The 25,675-nt window shown below is 35.1% G+C and overlaps 1 protein-coding gene across 1 annotated transcript; it reads left to right on the top strand.

The window, feature by feature from the left end:
* The first annotated feature begins 7,934 nt into the window (after positions 1-7,934).
* Positions 7,935-24,670, top strand: LOC115454460 (netrin receptor UNC5C). The gene is made up of 10 exons (XM_037443659.1): positions 7,935-8,113; positions 14,383-14,832; positions 17,349-17,527; positions 17,929-18,007; positions 18,462-18,632; positions 18,804-18,947; positions 20,239-20,373; positions 20,916-21,039; positions 21,950-22,065; positions 22,545-24,670. Exons 1-10 carry the CDS (start codon positions 8,047-8,049, stop codon positions 22,694-22,696), a joined length of 1,617 nt encoding a protein of 538 aa, XP_037299556.1. The 5' UTR covers positions 7,935-8,046; the 3' UTR covers positions 22,697-24,670.
* The last annotated feature ends 1,005 nt before the right edge of the window (positions 24,671-25,675 follow it).

Here is a 25,675-nt window from a genome sequence, read left to right as displayed (position 1 = left end):
CATAAAAATACTCTACTACTACTCATTTGTTCGTCGTCATCGTCAGTGTTCGTCTATTTTTGCGTGATATAAAGTAAATATAAAGTAGTAAAGTAAAGTACGGGACCTTTTAAGTTTAAATACTTAAAAGGTCCCGTATTTGAGAGTATTTTGTATCCGACTTTTGGACAAAACTCATGTTTAAATAACCCGTCATGTTTCGCTCAAAAATAGCTTAAAAATTGCTTGTTTATGTCTAGTTTTCAAACTTTTCTTCCAAATGATATAAACCAGGGTAATATTATTTTTTGTATACGTCCCTGCAGTATATATCTGAAGACACCTGCGTATTGGATACTGTAATCTCTCGACTTAGCAACTGCCTATTAATATTAGTATTAGAAAATCCCACACAAAATGTTACCCTGAAACTCAAATGTTATAGACCAAAGTCCTATATATTATGCGTCAAGAACTTGCTTTAACACTTCAGTAACTAATTAACAATGATGTGTCAACATAGACTGCAATCTAGAATAAAATCCAATACACACGTTATCTGTAGTCAGTACTGAAATTTAGAGTAAAACCGCATATACATGTAAATTAGAATATACTAATTGTAATCTGTTTTGTTGCCCAAATAAATAAATACATTTATTAAAGATGAAACAGGTTACAATCATGTATGCAACATATGACATGAACAATAATTCCTGCACTATAATTATAACCCAAAACATGTGTTCTAGAAAGTAAAAGTTACATATAGCAAGTATATATAAAAGCACAGTTTGAGTACTCTTAGGTGAATGGACGTAGACTTTAAAATGTTTGATGCCTTTTGAAAATGAACCCCGCGTGTCCCCGTTAGTCTGCCGCGTGCCAGGTCAGCGCGACAAGGCGTGGACACATAACGAGTTTAACAGAATATGATTTTCTCTCCCGCAGGATGAGAGACGTTTTAGCACCACTTTTTGCAGGCCCCAGGAGACCCGCTCCGCAGACTGTTCGCGACGGGAATATGGGACTATTTTATGTACTAAAGTGCATTCTCAATTGATATTTATAGTTCACTTGATTAAAGGCTTTAATGGTGTGTTCTGTATTCAGTAGCCCATTGGGCATAGGCTTACTGATGAATAGGGATAGATTTAATTTGATTATTATCACAATACCCATACTTCATGATTACCTATATCAGCTTAAGCTCGAATTTCCCTAGCGGTAAGTAAAAGGACCACTAGTGCCGAAATTGGATTCGAAAAACATAAAAAAATTTAAATTCGAATCATATACTCTATTGTAAAGTATTAGGCTACTTAAAACACATCAAAAACAACATTAGAATTTCGAACCAACATTCTCTATTTAAAAATAAAAGCTCATAAACAAAATATTAATTTAAACTCCAAAAACGTAAGCGCGAAAATCTAACAACGTAAATCCGGTGGCATACTTAAAGCGATCACGCGGACGGTCGCCCGACGCAATATCATAACACGGAGATTTCGTCCTAAGCCGAGTTAATTTCCCTCTCCCGCCGCGCGCTGCCCCCGCGCCCGCCCGCCGCGTCCGAGCGCACGTCAAACACAATTTTACGGCACGGTGGACTCTGAGCCGATTGTGGGAGACACGAGACAATCCTGCTGTGGTTGTTCGCGTTGTGTCAGAATTATTGGATAGGGCAGTTTTTATTTAGTTGCATGCTGTTTTTGGCTTGGAGATTGGACTTAGAACTTCCAAGTATAAAAAGACAGTATCAGGAGTACCCAGTAATTACGCTTATTAGAGAGAGTCGGAAGTTACGTATAATTATAGTGATAGTTACTCGTTAGGTTAAGAGTTGTTCTTTATCAAATTAGCTATCTTCACTCTTTGACCGCCTTATCACTAAATATTTTAGTTAAAACAACATGAGCTATCAGTCACTGAAACTCCAAATATCCCCATCTACGAACGCCGTATTTCTTTGAAACATCTAAAATAAAAATAATTTGCCAAGGCGCTCTCTACTTTATTGTAATACTCTAAAGTATATTTTATGAATATTATAAACCAGTATTATACTTTTGTGTTGATTGAAATGCCGCATCCATCCTTCTCAGCTCCACGCTCGACACCAGTGGTCACGTATTGGTTAAAGGGTAGACGAATGTTCGCGGATTACCGCGCACACATCGCGACTCACACGCTATACCTCGCTTCACAGCGTCTCTGTGCACACACCTTAGTTTTATCTTTTATAAGCTCAAATGGAAATTCATTTTTGTAATATATCAAAAATAAATATTGTTCTTTTTTCTTGTAATTAAGACGTTTACATTAATTAAATATATTAATATTAAATAATAAACACAATCTGGAATCATAAGAAAATATATATTTTTTAATACGATGTTTTTTCGCTAACCGAAATTTCTTGTAGGTATCCATAACTTTTTGATGAACGCATTGAATTAAGTGTCTAGTAAAAATGGCACGTTTTTACTTTCATTTTGGTTCAATTGTCTTCTATATAATATCATGATCTAATAATACTGTTTCTTTTTCACTAAGTCCAATCACTGTCGTTCCGAGGTATAATGGTATATCGATGTATGAAACAAATTAAAGCCACCATAATTAAATCGAATGTTTTTATACTCGTATAATTCAAAGTTCTCGAGCAACTTGCTCTACTATAAAATACGCCCGAGCAATTCTGAACGGCAAGTGTCCACACTCCCAGAGTTCGAATGAGCAATAACAATTTTATTTTTTAAGCGTTCAGAATTAAAACCTTTATCTGATTATCTCGTATCGGTTTTTGGGACGCGAATAATATTTTATTATTTTCCGACTAAGCTGATGGCATTTTTACGCTGCGCTGGTTCTTTATGAAAAGTGTTATTTGTTTTTTTTAAGGCATAAGTCATTGCACGTGTGAATGATGGAATAGATAGAGGGTCTTATTATAAAAAGTGATTAACTAATCAGTGTTGCATGACTTTTTGTACAAATGATGAGTCCGCTCGCCTGATGGTCAACTATACGACAGTCGAATAACAACAGGATTTTTTTTTTAAAAAGCATTGGGTTAAATTTTTTTTGTGTTCATCCCCCTGACTTATACAAAATTATATAGACTCTTCAATTCGAAGAAAGAAAGTAAATAAACGTAATATCCACGCTGTAGACTAATTTGTCTACAGAATCTACGGGCCCGGCTCGACCGTTTTATAGCACAGCAATTTTATAGAAAATAAACGTGAACACACACGTAACTTCTTTTAGAATTGTGAGTGTAAAGTATTATGCCGGCTAATTTATGTTCAAACACAACAGTTTTATTTTACTAATAGCCTGTTTCGCGATGTCTGAGTAAATGCTAGTCGTCGAATATAAGTCGACCAAATACAAAAGCCAAGTTTCCATAAAAAATGGTAAACAAAAGAGTACTATATGATTTAACTGTATTATGTTAACTGTTGGATAATAATTACTTGAACATCTTAGAACACGTCCATACATTACTGGTGGTTTCAACTATTATCGGTGCTATCACCACCATATGAGAGCCGTATGTCTCTCATATGTGCGAGTTCGCCTGGGTAGGTGTCACCACAAAATCTATTTCTGCCACCAAGCAGCCGTATCTGGTCACTGTTGTTTTCCGGTTTGAAGGAAATTGTAGCAAGTGTAACTACTGGACGTAATGAGATTTAACATCTCATGTCTTATGATGGCGAGCGCAGTGGATTACCAAACAATACTTTGTAATTCCAATTGTTGGGTGGTGTTTCTACTGTTTATAGGCGGTCGTATCACTTACCATCAGGCGAACGGCAAGCTCGTCTCAACAATCAAAGCAATAAAAAAATACAGTGATACACTCATAAAAGAGATCTACCTAAACCTCTAACTGGATAATTGGTATACATTGTATTCAAGAGATATGTTCTAAGTTACCTCTTACGCCTTCGGTACAAAAACAGCTACAACTGAAGTGGTTAATCGGTTTTCCGTCCTAGCAACCGCCTGATGCGGTTAAGCCCCAAAGATTCGAACAATTGGCGAATGTTCAGCGCGCAATCGTCTCCCACACGTGACCGGGATGGACAAGTGGCAAGTGGACACTTGAGATCGGCATTAGACGGGGCGGATCCGACACGATTACTTACGGTTGTGTTGGAAAAGAAGAAAGTAAACTTAATTTATTTGTCATAGATAGAAATGCAGAGACATATAGGCCTTTGGAAAAAAAAACTTATATACTAATAAGTACATAATTACATTTAAATTAAAACAAATGAATATCTATCTATCTATCTGTCAAAGCTGTGACAGATAGGTGAGCACTCAGCATAATGCTGTGTCGGAGCACAACGCTGGTGTTCAATGGGTACCTTAAGTGACGTGTAAATACTGGCAAGTCACCACAAAAAATATTTATCATCATTAGCCACGGGACGATTTACACAAGAAGGCCGGTATTGTATAAAGCAGCAGACCGGGCTCTGTTACGTTCCTCTGGAGCGACCTATGTTCAGCACTGGATAGCAACGTGCCGATCATGATGATTAGCTATGGGAAGTCCTCTGTTGAACATAGGCCTCCTGCAAATTTCAGATAGACTGTTGTTATTGTTACTAAATATTGATGCTGAAGTTTTGTGCCTAAATATCATATACTCGATCTAGATATATTGGCTGTGGATTGAAACGCCCGAGACTCCAAACATGATTTTGTTTATTTTTTGAATATTCATTATAACAGATTATGTAAGAAGCAGCCTGCTATTACAATTCAAAAGATAGAAGTCTAGAGCAAGATCGATTGACAAATAAGTTCGTGAAAGAGTTCTTCCTGTACCATATGATTATGAAAACGTATACAAAAGTTACCTGTTCTATTAACAAGTTAGATAGATCACTGTACGAAGTATGAAGAATCATTTAAGATGGTCTACGGAACTTTGCCGACGGTCCAGGGATGTATCTACATATATCTTTGTTGGCTTCATTAGCATCAGATGTAGTGAAGTCACTTCCTCAAGTTTTGATAAAAAAATTACACATACAGACTGATAACATGGAATTAGTAATAGAGATATTTACTGTATGGGTACAGAGCCATAAGTAATAGAAAACTAATTTTCTACCATATTTTCACGTGTTGTGGGTTGTAAATGTCTTGTAGTGTAGTCCGGGAGCTCAGCTAACTGAAGTGCCGTCTCCCGCAGTATTTATCCACTCAACAGAAATACGGATTTACTCTCCTCAGTTTGGTCATTTCCAACTACATTCTATATATTTATTTATAAAATATTTCGTGGTATTGTTAAAGTATCATTGAGATATTGTTATTGTTACCTCATTCACTCTTGTCGAATCGGGAAACTATTATTTGTAATTCAATATTAAAAGTTCGACAGTATATTAAATTGAGTTAAATCCACTTCACAATAAATTGCTTGCTAAAATATTTTTCACGTAACTATGGATTCTATTTAGTATGTGAAGACACGGATATTTCCCCTATAGTTGTATGCTATTTTTACTTACTATAAATCACTTTTTTATACCTATATGATGTATGAATTTTATCTCACTCAAGCATTTCCAAAATACGTGAGAAATCTTTGATATTCCATTGATTGTCCCACCTTTAAAGGCTCATTATACTTTGAAAATCCACAGCGGAAAGGCGAGCCAACCCGTCAAATTTGAATTTCCGTACCGCAAATTGTGAGTGAGGTAGAAGATACGATGTGTCACAAAGAGTGAATGAGAAACAAAATGTTGTTCAGAATAAAAATGTGACTCGAAAATCGGCTACTTACATATTTTTGCACCATCAAAAGGAGTGTGGTTTAGGAATAATTTTGAATTGAGAATACGCTTTGGCGCCAAGCGCCTTTTGTGCAATCAATATTCAATGTTGCCAACACTGCTAGCCACGTTTGAATTCGGAATCAATCATTCGGAATTTCAAATTTTCGAAGACGTTCGATGTGTAAATTTTTGCAAATGCCTAATGTATGCGCGCTTTGGAAGATTTTTGTTTGAATGAATGATAATAAATTATACTTAAGAGGGAATTTTCTGTGGTATTTCATTACTCTAGGTTTATTTTTCACCCAGATACCTTCACACACGTATACACATACACATTACATAATCGTTTCTTTATCTCCGAAAGGGTAGGCAGAAGTGCAACCAAAGCATTCAGTTTTTGCCAAGTGTGTTCCGTTCCATGTTGATAGGGGGCGAACCTATCGCCATATCGGGCACAAATTCTAAAGCCCGATCTGAGTCTCAGTAAAAAAAACCAGTATCACTGCTTGATTCAGAATTCTAATCGGGAACTTCAGAGCGGTGAACCCCACACACAATACAAATATGTTACAGATAACTATCTTTCTTGTGATAATATTATAATATTATATTTTTATATTTAAATAACATAATTAGAAAAATACAAAATTTTTTTTTCGTTCTGTACTGTATTGAAATACACAGGAAGTAGACTTCTATTCACACCGCAAAAAGAAAATAATTATAAAACGTAAATCCATTTTGGCGGATTCTACAATCGTGTTTTAAACACATCATATTTTTAGTCGTATATGTAAATAAAATGATAGATTTGCTACCACAACTCTACTTATCACTAACTTTTGTTAGTGATTCCGCTGCGTGAAAAATATTTTTTGGAATATATATTAATGAGCTTCCTATTAGTGAAAAAAAAAAATCAAAATCAGTTTAATAGTTCCTGCAAGTTCAAACAAACAAACTCTTCAGCTCTATATATTGGTTTAGATCTTCTACGAAGCAAAGTATACCAATGATATTTAAAATATAATATAATTTGCGTACAAGAATTGTTGTGGGCAGTATTAGCAACAATATATTATTCAATCTAAATAATGTATAATATTATGGACTTACATTTAGATGACTCACCGTGAGAAATGCGGTGGAGTGATTTAATGCGTTTTGTTTTCCGTTTCTGAGCTGAAGTACTGCCTTTTTATATTTTGTTGTAGCATTGATCATTAGTCTTGATTATGGCCTTGAATACCAATAATTGAATAAATATATATTAGGCCTCGTAATAATTATATGATCTATTGAGATCAGAATAATTTATTTAAGTATACAAATGTACAAAAATAACTTATAGTTATTATTATTACAAATTGGAAAAAGACATAAATCATATTTTTTTTCCACTACTGATTATAGTGACATCTATTCAAAATTAAAATATCGCATTGTTTTTTACTGTATAGCTCCATCTATTGGTAAACTTTAATTTTCCGAACATAAACGGAACTCTACATTATCTCAGTACTGCTTTCATAGAGGGCTCTGATCATATTCCAAGTAGCGCCATCTATGAAAATACTTCGAAAACACATAGCGAACTTGTAAACCCAGGTAGAGGTAACGTCGCCGTTAAATCAGAAAGCTTCGCTAGTAGTAGAGCTTTCGGAGCTTTTACGTTTGCCTCATGATACCACTAGGTGGCAGTAACAGTTCTGTGATATTATAATAACGCGTGTTTCTACAAATTACAATTTGTAGCAACGGTTAAACCCTTTGAGTGACTCATCAATGTAAAATGGAGTCTAATAGTATTTTTATTTATAAAGACCAACTTTGACTATAACTTACCACTTTAGGGTTAATTAAAATTGATTATTAAATTAAACATATTATTTTGTGTTATTTTTAGATATTCATTTTTATACAAACTTTTTATGCAATTGAAATGTAACAGTATTCTATTTTCAAATTCACGTAAGTTCTAATATATTTTTATTTTAATTTGTTGGCACTGCGTACGGTTAATTATAAACAAATAGAAGTTTAAATTTCGAACATGATTGATACCGTATCGAACGGTATAGAAACTCTTGTATTTATGACACCATGAAATGCTAAAAGCATGCAAAGGAATAGGGGATCATCAGTAAGGCGCGAGTCACCGCGGGGAATGCGCGTGTGTCGGTGCATCGGACGGGCTCCGAAAATATTACAAAATGTTTCACTGAATTCGTGATCAAGTGTTATAGTTATGTTGGTGGAAAAACTTAATATCTTCATGTTGATTGTGATGTGCGTTGGGAAAGTTACAAATGGAGGTAAATTTTATATATAAATAGTATTTTGTCCTGTTTTGATCGGTATCCCGTTAAGTATTTTAATGTGGAAATTAGCATACCCGGGCAACATAACCTAAAGAAGAATAGGGATAATTCACTCCTGCGTTACAATATTTGTTTTACGTAAACCGGTTTATTAAATTGTTTGACCGAACAATAAACAAAAATATTTACTTTTACCTTCGCGTTCGGGTCGTTGTTTTTGGTTCATTTTTGTTATTGGAAACGACAATGTTTACAAAAGGGTATTACAAAAGGTAAAGCCGGTAGAGACCGTTCATTTGTGACATGCTTTGTCTATTTCTATCGTTGTGCTCTGTGTTCTGCTTTGATGTACATTGGAATTATACAGAATTTTAATAGTCGACTAATAACTTGAGCACACTATTGAAGGGTGATTTTTTTGTACGTTAGTGTAGCTACACTTACGAACAAAAAACCCGCAACCACGCATCAGAGTGCACAAGTTGTTTGTCGGCTATTATACTGAGCTCTACCTACTAAATATATCAAGATGAGCGGAGTGTAGTGCTGTCCAGTAATTTAAGTTACTAGTGTTGTTACTTATGGCGAGCTCCAGCGCTTATTAAACTAGCAATTAGCTTGTTTCATTATATGTATGTAGTTGTAGAAAAATAGTTATTTACAGAATTACCTATGTTGTATGTTTAAATATACATTTATTCTACTATGCAAGGTAAAAGACATAGATTAAGTTCTTAAGATTCTAATGAAAGTACCTATTTTATTGATCTGTTTATAAAGATAGAGTCTATAAAAGGAAAAACACTACACTCAGTAATTTCCGACTTTAATATTTATTCTTGGAAATTTATATACTTATTTTTTTTAAAACGAATAACAGTCGGAAAAATAAGCAAATAATTATTGTTTCGGGGCCAATATTTTTAATTAGGAATCCATGTGATTTAAGTCAGGTTTTTTTCGTTTTATTTCTCTACATGGCATTCATAACTGGGACTTTCTTTTTACGATTAACCTTAATGAATGGCATATCCGGAGTATAAAGTCACTAAAGCGTAGTTGCTACCCCATTTTTTGAATGATACCTAAAAGCACTATTCATTCTCAAGGGGTTTCGAGCGACCACCTGCTTGATGGTAGGGCTCTCACTCCCCTCTGCATAGCATTTAGGGAGCTGTCATTGTGTTATACTCTGTAACACTTTTTTAAAGGGGCGCTATGGCAACGTTTTGTTGACGGTATCAGCAACTGAAGGCAACCCAAAGTTGTCAATTAGGTTCTGATTTATATTGCGAATTCCAATCTTAGAGTCGGAATAGGAAAATAAATAACCTGATTTACAGACGCGTTTTCCTTTTCCGTTTTTAAGTTAACGTTGTCTATATAAGAAATTAGTTCTATATTTTACTACGACATGGCAAGGATCCTTTTCAGTAGTAGAGGAGGCCCGTGCCCAACAGTGTGACAGTATATAATACAGGGCTGATATTATATATTATGGCGAGGATTCTTTTTCCTGGTCAGGCTATAACTCATAACTCTGTGATGTGCAGTCTTACTAGTATTTTAATGAGCAATAGACTAAGATGATCAAATTAAGGAGTACCATCGACACGCCCTTCTTCTGAAAAGGGGAAGATTATTGCTTATCATTAACCACCGAACTTAATTAGGAAATTATGCTGTTGATCGTTTTTGTAGATAGAGTGTTGGCATTTGCCGGTAGCGGCAACTAAAAGTTGCCCTGGAATAATTAGATTCTCGGGATAAGCTAGTTATACCATCGTTTCTAATGTTATAACTAAACCATTATTATTACTTAGCTGGTTCCAAATATGAACGCGAACTAAAAACTTTTACGATTGTGAATAACTTAAATAGTTTGATATTTCTGTAGAATCCCTTTGTATTGAACTTTTACGATTTGTTTACTGTAACTCGATATTGCGTTTTACTGTTTTTGAACGTTAGTAGCATTTATCGCTTTTAAACTGCCCCGGGTTTAACTGGTTACTGTAAAGGTGAAGACTTTACATTGCCATTTTTAACTACACATGGAATTTTGACTATAACTATTTTTGCCTCCTTTCCTTTTTGATCTAGTTATATCATAAGTTACGTAGATAGGGAGGTCTTGAGTTCAATTCCCAAGTCACGGAACATGTATTTTGATTTTACAAAAGCAGAAGGTTCTCAATTAATGCTTTTATTTTTTTAAGTTTACGAAAAACGTTACCTGATGTGTGTCTATTATGTGTAATGAAAGAAGTTTATTAAATAGTTCAATTTTATTCTTGTTTTGGGTCCATATTTTTTAACACAATACGTCTAACATGTCAAGACGGTCGAGACAAATTTATAAATTCTTGTGAAATGCATAAAAATCTGTCTTAAGCTCATAAATTTTTAACACAGTGTAGATGTCAAAGAGGCGGTCGATAAAAACTAAACCAAATTCTTGCAAAATACACAAAAATATGTGTCACCTTTTCAAAATTAAATCACAGTACATCATATCGATCCCCCACAGAGAACAGCAACAAGGCGCAGTCTACAGAAATAGAAATAGACTGCAAGCATTTTTAGCTGAATTCCTCAGCGCATTGCAGACATGTTGGAGTATGTTCTAATATCCGAATGGACTAACTTCATACAATATTCTAGGCTTGGCTCACGTCTCGGTCTGCGTGTAAATTTCGCTAGTTAATATTTTACCGACATGCAAGTAGTTTTACTATACTAACTTAATATCAGTGTGAATTCGGAACTTGATATATTCATGGACCAAATTCATTGAACAGAACAGGGTGGGCGTCGTGTCGATTAGTTGTTCGTACTTATGCGTTTGCACCTCTTTGAATTTATAATCGCCTTCACTTCCAGATGGAGTATAAGTTGTCGACTTTTAGGGATGATGGTTGAGGATTGGCAAGCGGAAGAAGAGAAATTGTTAGATTCTTCTATATTTATAGGGATTTGTGTTAAGCATCAGGCCGGAGTTTTATATTTGTGCCCGATATGGCGACAGGCTTGTTCCCGTCATATCACGGGACAGAACACAAATCTGGTTGTACCTTAACCTCGTCTTGTGAAAGGTGTGATATAATTTTTTTCTACATCATTATACGAAACTAACATTTCCACTCATGTTACTATTAGATAATGCAGTCAAGGTTATTCAGAAAAAATAAATGAACAAAAAATTACGAATTCATTCAAACCATGCATTCCCTCCACGACGCGCTGTGTGAATGCGTGAAGTTTTTGTTCCGGCGTAACGGTGGTAGCTGGCAACTGCGCATTCCACTGTAGTACCGTTCGGGTTGAACGTGCACGCTGATGTGATGCTCCTGACTTAGTATTTATTTCCTGGATTCTGTAATATAGATTGGTTGGAGATAGGATATATTTTACGGCCGGATAGCGACCACCGTAAACAAAATCTTAAAACCCGTCATAGTGGCATTTAAGTGTGTTGCGTTCCGGGATCAGCCTATATATCCGGTTCTAATAGGCCGGCATAATTGTTTCGACTGTCGAGGGGTAATCACCTCTCATCAGTCGTGATTCTATTGCCCCCACACCACTTATTATCAGGTGCAGGGGGATCAGTTTATCGTCCACGTAAAACAAATATTATGTGATAGGTATTCTAGTATTGAATCTTGGCTCAGTATTTATTTTATTGACGTTGTAGCAGCTTTAGCCTGATTAAGTAAGTAGTTATTATTTAGAAATATTAGCATAATTACATTTTGATCTTTATTTTCCTGTAATATAGCGATATTTTTTTTATAATATAAATACAAATGAAAAGAAATAATCGTTGTCTGTGTTTGGAAAACTGATGTGGTGACAGCCAACGTTTTTGGACGTAAATATGTTCTGGAATCGATCGATGTATGAGTAGTTATGTTAAACTCATAATATACACTAAATATATAAATATAATAATCAACTCATAGTAGACACGTGATCTTCGGTAACATACTGTTATAGTTATAGTTTAATAAGTAATTATTACAATATAGAGGTAAATGTCATTTATCAATATTTTTCCGAAAAAAAAAATAACAATATTGATTTGTAACTGGCAGTATGGCTTGACAAACGTCGACTGCATTATGACAAATAAAAAAAAATGATATGAAAACAGAATATATTTTGAGGTATATAACAAGCGGCATCAAAAAAGGTATCCTATTCAATAATCAGATATAAATAACCACAGAAGCATATCAATAAAGTGAGTCAGCGCACGACACGACAATTTAATGAACGCACCATCCGTTCCTTACATGTATTAAAGAGTATTAAACAGTTTTAATATTCCACGCGACGTCGTGGCGCTAGTATTGTCATAACTAGAAACGTGTGGACTGACATTATTTTTAGAGTTCCGTACTCTAAGGAAACGGAAACTTTGTGAATGTCTGTTTTGACTCTATCTCGCAGTGTAAGAGGGGGCAGCAAATTTTTTAAAACGTATTAATTAACAAAATTAAGTACAAAAACTGCCTCGGAGGCGTAGTTGTACTGTATGTGCGGTACAGCAGCGCTAGGAGGCGCCGGATTAGAATTCGGGTCGGGCAGTGATATTTGGGTTTTTCTGCTCAGTATCAGCTCGGAATCTGAAATTTGTGCCCGATATAGCGATAGGCTCGTCCCCTATCACATTATGGGATGGATTACACTTAACAAAAAGTGCGTTCCCTGGTTGCGCCTCTGCACAACACTTCGGGGATAAATGCATGGTGTGGGTCTGTGTGTGAAGTACAGAATCTTTGGTGTCCGATACCAACTCTTACTTGTCACTTTTTTCAACTAATGCCCGACAAAGTTAGAAATTTCTTCGAACGTAAATCACTTATGTAAACCATTAAGATTTTAATGTAATAAACTAATAAAAATAATGTAAAATAAACGGATAAATGTTCTAAATACAGGTGTGGACTATAAAATCGGTTTTGATTTTTCGGTTTACATAAAAACTGATTATATTTAACAAGTATTTGCTCGCGGCTTCGCCGGCGTGTAAGGGTTTTCCGGGATAAAAGTCTCACTATATATTTTCCCGTAATAGGAAATAGCCTATAATTTTCCAAGGGTCTTTAACTATATCCATACCAAATTTGATAAAAATGCGTTCAGTAAATTTTGAGAAAATCGATAACATACAAACAGACAGAAAAGGGCACATTGTTTTATAATATGTATAGATATATAGACATTATCAAAATCTATAACCAAGACCAATGTCTCTATAAATGTTTGTTTACACTTAGTACAGTTAGTTCACAAGGTGGATACATATTGTAGATGCTGCAGTATTAGCATAATAGATTGGCATAATTAACACCTGCATTATTCACCTGCCCCGCTACTTATCAAAATGTAAATAAGCTTACTGGACCTTACCAATAAGCGTTGTATCGGTCATAGTCAATGTTTTGTCTCGCTCACCCTGATGCTTTTAATTGTCACTCAAGATAGAGAGACAAAACATCTTAATGATTTAATGTTTTCGGGAATATTGGGCATTGAAATAAAATGATTTTCCGGGTAATTGAAAAATGTATGTATGAAAAATGACTGCCTCGGTGGCGTAGTTGTACTGCATGCGCGGTACGGCAGCGCTCTGAGGTCCTGGGTTCGAATCCCAGGTCGGGCAAAGTGATATTTGGGTTTTTCTGCTCAACATCAGCCCGGAGTCTGGAATTTGTGCCCGATATGGCGATAGGCTCGCCCCCTATCACATCATGGGACGGAACACACTTGGCGAAAAGTGGGTGCCATAGTTGCGCCTCTGCATACCCCTTCGGGGATAAAATGCGTGATGTTGTGTGTGTGTTGAAAAATGTAGGTAGATATTGTAACTTTGACTTTTCGGATGACCGATACCTGTGTCCGCCCCGTGAGCATGAACGCTGCAAGGTCTTCGAAACGTCGGGAGCATATAATAATATAAATAATGGTTCTATACGAGGAAGGAACGTTCGTTCTATACGATGGTCTAGGTAGGTGGGTTCCACCGCAATATTTATTTTTGTCGCTAAACAGCGGGGCCATTATGACAAGATTTAGATATTTCAATCTCTGGATAACAAGCGCGATGAAGTGCTTCATAGTCCTACTTCACTCCAAGTTCTACACAGTAATTCTATTGTTTATAGATATTCGAACGATATTTATCAGCGACGTACACACATCATCAGTTAATGATTTCATTAAGTTGCAAAAAATGTAATTCTCAATTGTTACAGACGCCGAACAAACGACCAAGAAGGAGACGAGACCTGAATACATCCACCCAGATGGTCTTCTCAACTTCGATCCTTACCTCTCAGACATCAAGCCAGAGGAGGACGATGACTACATACCTCTACCAGAGAACGACGAGACGGTAGACGGGCTACCAATATTCCTACTAGAACCTAAAAATTCTTACGTTCTTAGAACAAAACCAGCCAGCCTCCTTTGCCGTGCTGCGAATGCTCTTCAAGTTTTCTTCGAGTGTAATAAAGTGAGAACTGATAAAACCATTCAATTGGAGCACGTAGACCCTCAGAACGGAATCAGGGTGGTAGAAGCTGAACTGAATGTTAGCAGGAATGAGCTGGATGAGTATTTTGGAGGGAAGTATAGCTGTGAGTGCAATGCTTGGAATAGTAGAGGGAAGATTCGGAGTCAAGCTGTGTACATCGAATATGCATGTAAGTCTATAATAGCATATCGTAGGCATCGATTTCATTATCATATCTCAGAGGAATGGCTATTCATTCCTAATTATAAATATAATTGTTGTTGAGGAGTATCTATATGAATTCGGTGCTCGAATATGAAACAACCATGGCGTGGTCAAATCTCAAACTAAAGGATCATTGTACAGTCGCGTAATGAGGTCAGCAAGTGTAGTCAATATAGACTACCATAATTTTAACAGAGATTTATTACTAGATAGAATTTTAATTGGCTTTCTCTACTATTCACACATCACATTGTTAGAACTTTTAGCTTGATTATATTGTGCGTCTGATAAGACATAGCTACCGCTACTACATAGTATAAAGACGGTATCTATTTCCTATATCATTGGCATTAGATCATGTGCGGGCGCAGGAGTAGAAGCTAGGCGCACAAAAGGCTAGTTATGGATCGATACGGATACCTACAGTGATATAGGCATAAGCGCATTTATTACAATATCCATAAATGTTGAATATTTTTTTACACAAGCTGCAAAAAATAAACAGTGTTCTTTATAAAGCGGAGTTTTGGCACCATTTCTCTCGCATGTATTGTAGTTAGCATTACCGTTTAGCGTCACATTTGGCTCAAACTATCGCGACCCACCGACTCTACAGTGAAAATTGTCTCACTGCTTCAGCGTTTGAATTTTCATATTACATCCTGAATAATATTTTTATGGGTCCTTTCAAATATTCACTGTATATATCTATTTTATTTACTTAGTCATATGTCGAATATACGACAACTTAAGGAGATTAATCGCTTTGTCTATTTATGCCAGTCAGGAGGTAAATTCCCTTGTAGGCATGTATAAAGAATATCAAAGCCAGTGTAATTACTAGGCTAAGAAACTTATATGAAAATTCATTGTGAAGAGCTTTGTAACGAAACTCCGCCCCAATAAATCGGTCTGCGTTCCACGTTCGAAAACGATTAATATTTCACAGTAGAATGCGATATTAAGCACAGCTAAATATATCGGCGGATATCGATTCTTCTAATTTTGGAAGCTATTCGCGAATTTATAGCGGTCCGTTCCGGTTATTGTTTTACTCCATTGTCCATTGATAGCTTTTGTAATTCGTACCTGTGTGAACTCAAATATAACCATCTACTTATATAACAATCTATTCGATCCATCTAAGTTATAATCACTTTGTAATATTCACTTCAATTAATCCTCTCGTATAAAAATCATTCATTCAAGAGAATAGTTAAATACGACTTTAGTATTTGCTCATCTTTTGGTTAACACATACTTTAACATAGTAAAAAATGCGTATACAGTAATAAATTTGTAATACACACCAAAACGCACAATTCCACGGGCAGTAACTCTTTTTAACAGGTGCTTGGTCTCTTTAGGGGTACAATTGCTCTTCCCTAACCAAGGGGATCATAAGTGCTGAGTGAATGCGAGTGAGCATCTCTTTAGTGCTAGCGCTTTGTATTTGTCTAGCGCCTTTTCATGCATTATAAGTCTTATTTGCGAGACTCTGTATGCAAAACCTTTATCTAATTCTGGTATTATATACAGTAAATTAAGTTCGCGATCTGTTACATCAAATACATGAAATATGGATTAATCTCTTGACCTAAATAGGTTAAGAGGTGTAATGTCATAATTTTCTTTACCATATACGCAAAAATCACGTCATTCATCTATATAAACTATATTCCCACACGCCTCAGGACATGAAGAATAACTAACCTACTCGTTGAGAATCACTTTCCAAAGTGCTTCAGAGCATCCGTCAAAGTGCATTCGGCTTGATGGGCGGAAGTGACGTTTCCTGCACGTAATGGTTCCGCTCCCTCCCCGGGGATGAGAGTAAAATCGCTCGTTAAAAATTATGATCGGGGAAAGTTGGGGATAACTTTCTCGTTTTTTCGAATGGTGGCAATTTAATTCGTTCGCACTAGGAGGGGCTATATTCTGGAGTTTTTAAACTAAGGGACAAGTTGTTAAGTGCAGCGATTTATCGATGAGATGCCAGTTGCCACCCGTTGTGCGCCAGCGGGGCTCGTGGCGGCTGGCAGACTATTATCCGTTAGGGTGCTTGGGATCGGAAGGAAAATGTTTATAAAAACAAAATAAAACGAAAAATTGCTGTGATGGAGGATCGATAGGTGACGTGATTTAAGTACTGTATATCGTTGATAACGACATTTGTGTATAGATGATAGTCATTAAAGTTGGTATTAGCCTAGCCTGGTGTACGGACATTAGGCGATAGTTATTGTAATAATTATGATTTAAGAACATGCAAAAAATTTACACTGACTAAGCTATCTAGTTACTTAACGTCGCACGCGTAAAATCCTGTTCTCGGCCAGTTTTTGTGACAACATATAAATTTAATCACCAGTTTATGCATCAATTTCTATCAAATATATTCAAACATCCACACTTATGACCATAATTCATAGTACGATTTTGCTATTCGTGAAGCAAGCTAATTTGTTTTTTAAATCGTAGTCATAAAGAAGCAGTTCATCCAGCAGCCTCAGTCAGCGACAGTAGAGTCGGGTCGCGGGGTGACGTTCCGCTGCATCCCTCCGCTAGCGGCGCCTCCGCCAACCCTCAAATGGACGAGGAATGGAATAACAATAGAACCTACAGATGAAAACCTGGTGCTGCCGAGAGTTGGTTTACAGGTTAGAGACTTTGAGCAACTTTATAACAATTTATACTAAGTAGTCTCTCTTTGTTGCCAAATGATAGTATTTAAATTTCTTGTATTTGGTTTTATATTAATATTCAGATCAGTGGCTCGTCTTATAACCACGATAATAAGAACTACGATTAGCGATAAGCAATAGCACCACCCAGAATACTTGGCATGATACATGCCCTACATGACACTATGGTGCAATCGGCCTGATAATTTAGTTTGTAAATTTCACAGTATTCAGTAATAACACAAACTACATAGTTCTTAATAGTGTATGCAAGAATAGACAAATTAAATTGATAACAATTTATTTAAAAAACTCTTCCTACAATATTCTTCCTAAATCTTATCTCCCCAACTCAAGCAGGATGATAATTTGTCTAGGACATGGCGAACTACACGTGCATAGCTGAGAACATCGCCGGTCGCCGCGAGTCGGACGTCGCTGTTCTCTCTGTTTACGGTATGCTAGACTAACATCGCTCATGACTTCATCCTTTGTTATTAAAGATAATAGAAGGTTCTTAGATGTTCGTTGTTTCAACATCAAAAGCTGTGACTTCTACGGTATTTATTTTGTAAATAGTGTAATTAATTAACATTACATTTAACTGATTTTGTTGGTCATTCTGAAATCTGACTGACTCGCCTCTATACTTGTTGCAACATTCTTTTAAAAGTATGGGGCATCTATCCTGTATTAGGATAGCTGGAACTTAAAACAAAGCACTGTCTAGCATGATAATTGTTAATATAGATATCTAACGCTCATAATATAACCTGTGTGTAATATGCTAGTAAAAATATGTTTCTCATACCAAAGATTAAAAAGGTATAAATGCAGTTGAAAGAAGAAGGAATATTATATTTTTTCTGTGAAACTTCTTATACCTCAGTTATACTTATTTTCTGCGTAGTAAATGGAGGTTGGTCGGACTGGTCTCCATGGATGCAATGCCAATGTGGCTCGCAGTCAAGTGGGAGGCGACGCACGAGGACTTGCACAGAACCAGCCCCTGCTAACGGAGGGGCGCCGTGTAGAGGGCAGTCATCACAAAACGATGATGATTGCATGAGATGTCAGAACGGTAAGGAAGTTATTTGAGTGTTTGGAAATTATATAGAATTTAGGCACATTCCCTCACCAATAAATATGGGATAAAATTTTGATACCAAACGAAATTATGTGACGTAAATATAGGTACTTAAATTTGCCTCATATTTAAAAAAAAGCTGGTGATAATTATATGTATTACTAGGAGGCACGTGGTCTTCTTGGAGTGCGTGGTCCACTTGTGATGGAGACTGCATCAGAGTGCGCAGACGGCAATGCACCGGAGAGTGCTCTGGGTCTACGCTTCAACATGCCAACTGCTTAGACGGGATGTGCTCTGCAGGCCTTAGTAAGTCATTTAAAGTCTATTTTATAGTAAAAATCTTTACTAGTGTTTATTCAATGCTGCCGTTAGACCAGTTTTATATTGTCTAAAACTTTGTCATCCAAGATGTATAACCTAGCCAAACTAGCGATAAATCTGTCGCTTGGATATGTCATTTCCATACATATTAGCGTTTAAGATTGTAGAAAGGCGTATTGACTATGGCTCCTAGATTATTGTTTCATAGATATGTTAAAGATAATTTATAACAACCTGCAAATATTTTTTGTTATACATGTTTGAAAATTATGTTCTCTTAATATTTACACGACTTCAAAAAAGAGGAGATCATCAATTCGACGTAATTAGTCACCGAATGTAATATTGGTAACCAGTTGTGTTAAATTATTTTTTAGTTTTTAGCGGTTTTTGAAGGCGGTTGGATTTTCATTAAATTATTTTTATTTATTTCAGCGGTTCTTAAGTTCTAAGGGATCTGTACTCAGTATTGTGATTAACGTAGGTTTGTTGGCTATAGTATCATATTCATACTCGTCAGATGAATAAAAACTTGTTATAGTTACTTGTTTTTGCATAACTCGTTGAAGATCCAGAGTCTAGTCAGTTACCTACTTTGTATATGCGTAGGTAATGTTACACCTATTATAATGGCAGTATATATGCAAAGGCATGTCTTATAAATAAACTTTTGTAATAAATTTGAATGAATACAAAAAAATTAATAAAATAATTCATTTAAAAGAAAATAGATTATTGAAATATTATTTGCGTTCAATGTATTAATAAAAAAAAAATTAGGTTCTAAATTGCCTCAGCATTATAAACTGATAGAGTAAGTTTATAATCCTTCGTTCTGGAAAAAAAATTAAACAAACTGAAAATTGGTTGACTAGCATTTTTTCCAACTAGTAACTCTTGATGCAAGAGAATCCTATTTTCTAGATTATAATAGCAATGATGAATGAGTAAATAACGGCAGCGAAAAGTGTTTTTTTTCAAAAGAGCATCCGACTTAAAAATAGGTCCTAATAATAATTTTCATTAGACTTTAGGCCATTATGATATTTTTTTTTTTTGTATTTAATATTGACAAATAAAAGACGTGCTTCTAGGACAGCATTTATTATCCGACTGACGTACAGACAATACAATACTTAAATGAAACAACTATAATTTATTTTAATAGTTTGCTTTCATATAACATTACAAAAGGGAAGCCGATAGGAATCCGGCTTCATAGACTCTTCGCTACTAGTAAACAGCCAATAACAAATGGCAATCAATTGTCAACCAGGATTGTACAACAATGATGTGACCCTGTATGTGGGCATCGGCATCACAGCGGGCACGCTCCTAGCAGCAGCAGCTATACTGTACGTGTGGTGCAAGTTCAGGAACACCAGGCCAGGGTACTCCGCAGCTAGAGTTGGTAAGAGCACCTTTAGAACATTGGTTCCCGAAGTGATCCAGGTGGAATCCCAGTGGTTCTCGGGAGACTTGACGGGGGTCTACGTTGGCGTCACCAAAAATGAAGGTCCATAATTTGTAAGCCACGCCCGTAAAAATGTATCTGCTTTGATAGTTATATACTAAAATGTTGGCTTAACTTCATCTGTCCTATGTAGGCACATAATATTGATAGGGGTTGTAAGAGGTAAGGCGACTCAAATGTAATCTTAGTGATTGCTGGGCGGTACTTATAATGCACCTTTTCTGCGAAACTTAAAAAAAATAAAATAAAGGCCGATATAATATTTTCCCGTAAGTATCCTGATGGTTACACCAGGATCAGTAAATTCGCTTATTATGGTAAAACCATAAGATAAATTTTGAGATTCGGAAGTTAAAATTAGCAGTGATTTTTTTATTGTACTCATAGAGAAGGTATGAATATAGATGACTGGATATGAGTTTCAGTAAACTTTATCAATTTATCTGAAAGAGAATAAAAGGAAGACCCCTTTCGTCTAGGTACACCTAAAACCCGCCCTGGTCGAGATAAAGGCAATACAGCGCCGGATCTGACTCGAACCTGCAACGAGTACTGGATGGGGGGCCCCGACAACCACTACGACATGCCCCATGTGAGAGACAGGTAACTTTCTATTGCTTATATTTGCCGAAGATAATTGTAACTTTGTTGTTTTTTAGCATCAAGTTTTCAAATTAGATTTCATAAATAAAATGTGTAGTCAAATATTATAATGGCTCCAAATTTTAATCAGGCTCATCAATACGAATTCAAATTTATAACTTAATAACTCTTAAACTGCGCGACACACAATTTAATTTGAATAAGTTATCTGAACTTCCACACAATTAGATGTAATTCAATCTGATAATATATGTCCCTATAATTTCCTCCCTATTCCATTTTGAACCCAATTAGCTTACTAATTACGGATAATTATTGCATTTAGGTTAATAATTGATAAATTAGATCTATTCTTGACGGAATAATCATGCACATTGAAATTCACTCCATACGGGAGTCGTTTTGAGTGCTCTTATTTCCGTACTACATCAATGAATAATGGGCATTGTTATTCGTATACTGAATATCAAATTAGTGCTGTATGATCTATTGCTGTAATGCTAAGTTCGAGTCTCTGTTACTACTGAGCCTTTCTTACTTGGATAATATGGGTTTACGAACTTCATATTCCTTCACAATTCTTACAAGACAATTCTGGAGTAGTTTCATTTCATCATTTTTAAACTAAGATATAACTAGGGCTTTTTTGTTGGGGCATAAGGAAATTGCGCAAATGTCGAAAGAATTATCATAAAAATGTACAGGAACGTAGGGGGCCCAAAAATTATGGAAACTTTCGAGAATTAGCATATCCATGCCATGGAAGAAGTACCAAATTAAGGCCTGGATATAACCATGTTATACGCATGTCTGCGAAAAATCTAAACAGCATTAGTGGCTAGATTTGAACAACCTTCATCTCGCAGATGCTTTTCTCTACTAGGTTTTATTTTAGCTATGTTGTTTATAGCTATTCCTCGCCATTCGGCAACAAGAGCAGGCAGCAGTCTTCTCAAGGCAGTAATCATTACGAGATGAAGCCGTACAGTCCTTCGGGAGACTCCGCTTCCAGCTGTTATACTAATTGTAAGTAATCTCTTGATGAGAACTTTATGAAATGTTGTCCTTTAAAATGCAAGTGGTGTACGATCATTTATTAGAACATTGTGATATCTTTATTCTCGTTAAGAGGACGTAGATAAGCAAAAAGGAACCAAAACAAAACATAATATTGTATCTTTTTTTGAATCAATACGTACTCTTTTGGAATACTTTGATATATAAAATGATTTGACACAATCCAGCCCTAATATAGCTGCATATAGCAATTACACCTGGCAATATATAGATAGATAGACAGATAGATAGATAATTCTTTATTGAACACCACCTAAGTAAAAAAAACCTATATACAATTAACTACAGCTAGTACAGCAATAGGCGGTCTTATCGCTGAGAGCCATCTCTTCCAGACAACCGTAAATGTTTTAATCCAACTTGTAATCGAGTTAATTGATATTTATTTTAATTATCTATAATTACATTTATATTAAAACTTTCTACAGCTCGAACTATGACGTCACGCTCTAGTGAGTGCTCATCCCCCCTAGAACTGATGCCGACCCCACATTCGAAGGTGGACGTAGCAGTAACATTACCCGTGGGACAACTGGACACAAGTTATAGAGATAAGATATGCCTAACTATTGTCAAATAATGTTTTATTTATGACTATTACAACGATTATTCTGTACAGGTCCGTAGTTAGTACATAATTTGGGGGTCAAATGTTCACGAATAAATAGACGATGATTAACTCTTATATATTATTGTAATTTCTAAAAAAAAAATATGTTTTGTATTTTTTATCGAAAGTGAATGTATTAAGGTAATTACTACTATCTAAAAAGTGTTATCGTTATGTAAAGATACTACCTTAATATACTTAATAGAGTATGATATGTCAAGCGCCTGATTGACGAGCTTGAGATAAGCTTGCGGTGAATATTCTCTATTACACGCACCTCGTTGTTCCTGATCCGAGCACATAGTTAATCTTCAGAGTTAATTCATATTTCTACGAGTACAAAAATAAATCGAGAAGTAGAAGTACTCTAACGAAATAATTATTTAAAAATAGTAATCACAATATTTAATAAAGTATTTTTTCTTTTTGGTAATTAATTTTAGAACGACAACATAAAATAATTTCAAAGGTGTTCTAATAATAGTAATTTTTCTCAAGTATTCTCACTGAATACGGACCTGTTTACTTATAAAATTATTCTAAAATGCATGAAAATATGTTGCTTATACTATGTTTTTTTACTTTAAATTAAGATGTAGTTTATAACGAATGTTTGTGCCTACCTCGCGGAGGAGGAGCGTGTATATATTACGTAGAGAATTATTTTTGTAAATGTTAGCGGTTACTTAGTATCTAAAGATATGTATTAAGTTTTATTAACCCTAAAATAGTTTTTTTTAGTTTACTAAAATTTAGGATTTACAATGAAAGGGGGTGAAGAGAATTAAAGGCTGCATAATATATTTAGATTTTATTAAATTAATAAACAGATTGAATATAATTCAGATCTGTATGCAGAGCGGAAGCTACATAGAGTTGCTTATACCTATAATATAAGATAAAATTATCTTCCTGGGGAACATGATATCTGTATCCGAGAAATGTATTGATTGTAATATTAAAGAAATCGATGGTGTTGATAAAGGTTGTTTTGTGTATTAATATAAATTTTAATTCTGTTCACCCTCTTTTTCTCTATATTACGTTCCTTTATCAGATAAAAAAACATTGTCACAAAATAAATTTATTACAAAACGAACTAAAATAAAATACAATTTTTATATTCCTTTTTTTAGTTAAATTTAGAAACAAAATCTTCGATCATTATAGCCCATTAACAAAGTACTTATGGATAAAAAATATACATTTAATATTAAAAATACATTTTGGACCAATGGCTAAATTAAAGTGGTGCAGTTTGTCGCAGCTATGGCGCTTTGGCAATATTGGAAATTAACAAAGTATCAATAAAAAATTGCTTTTTTAATACATTTTATTGTTTTTGCTATAACTGTTTCCTAGTTTAGATAGTACTATTCTCTCAGGAAACCACCTTAAAGTCATAAGTTGCTGTTGCCTATTTTGAAGACGAAGATTTTTAGAGGCCTAAATATCCCTCCCAATTATATCCCTTCTCCCTATCTTATAAATAACGTTGCAAGCACATTTGTTCGGCCTATATGGGATTACTAAGCGACTTAAAATGTAGAGACAAGTTTGTTCGTTTGTCGGCCTATTCTATATGAAAATAATCCAAGTGTAAAAGATAACGAATAGCAAATTGTTGACGCGCCGATTCACAGACTGAAAATATATCAATACGTCGCACAAAGCTATTTCAGTGTATATCGATAGTATAATTTTACTACAGCCATGTATTTTTGCTGGTGGGGTATTGGATATAATTTTTATTGTAAAGTAACCAGTGAATTTGAGGAAATACTGCCATTTTGACAGTTGTGTTATCAAATATCTTTCTACCAGCATTTTTTGTTTCTAAGACTGATTCAGATCACTGCCAATGCATTTAATTTCTCATTTGCCGTATTTATATGTACATAATGTATTTTAATCTGTGATATTTTAATAAAGTAATGCGTAATATTTTGTTTTTTATTGTATATATAGGTATTGTGTTTGAATTTTAGTGGAGGCTTATGTTACAAGGACATTGTCAAGCAGAAGATAATATTGTTTTTTTTTTTTTTTTCTATTTATTACAGAGCTAAATCATAACCTGATTATGTCGCTCTGGTAGATAAATGTTACCTATATTTAACAATTTAGCTAAAATGACAAACAATGATTACTTAATTATACTAATTAGACTGATATGAGGTGAAACATAAGGTGTACAGTTTTACTAATATTGTTATAGTTAAAATAATAAAGTCATGTTGGGAGTAGTGATTAATGAATAAGTAATGAAACGTGCTAGAAATAATCATATTATTTACAATTATTTTTAACACAAACACGTATCATACCTTTATCACCGTGGGGTAGGCAGGGGTGCAACCAGAGCACCCACTTTTTGTCACGTGTGTTGCGTCCCATTATGTGAAAGGGTCAAGCTTATCCCTATATTTGTATTTATAAATTTAAAATGAAATTAAAAATACATTACACATATTAAATTTATATAGTTCGTTATCTGATTGTTACATCATTATAGAACGAGTCAATAACTCTCATCTCATCTCATCTCATCAGCCTACAACTGTCCACTGCGGAACATAGGCCTTCTCTAGAGCGCGCCACGTTGCTCGTAGTCAATAACTATACAATTATAATTATTGTGTTATGGCATGTTAATGACTAAGGTTGATGACATCAGGATTGATGATGGATAGAGATCGAATTGACGTGACAAATTCATCACAAGAGATTGATGACATGTTGGTTGATTCAGATTCTTCACTAATTCATAGTACTTAGCGGTTAAGTAGTGAAAATACGTGCCTGGTCAGAGGATCCACGTCAGGAACGAAGTAAACAGTAAGCAATTGCTTCAAAATATATATATTTTTTATTTACTGTTCTAAATCTGTATTTTGCATACTTACTTCAATTTCCATTTATTTATACCTAATTAAAATATTTTTCAAA

Source organism: Manduca sexta, chromosome 26 (genome assembly GCF_014839805.1).
Source record: "Manduca sexta isolate Smith_Timp_Sample1 chromosome 26, JHU_Msex_v1.0, whole genome shotgun sequence".
NCBI lineage: Eukaryota > Metazoa > Arthropoda > Insecta > Lepidoptera > Sphingidae > Manduca > Manduca sexta.
This window is presented reverse-complemented; position numbering and strand designations above follow the sequence as displayed.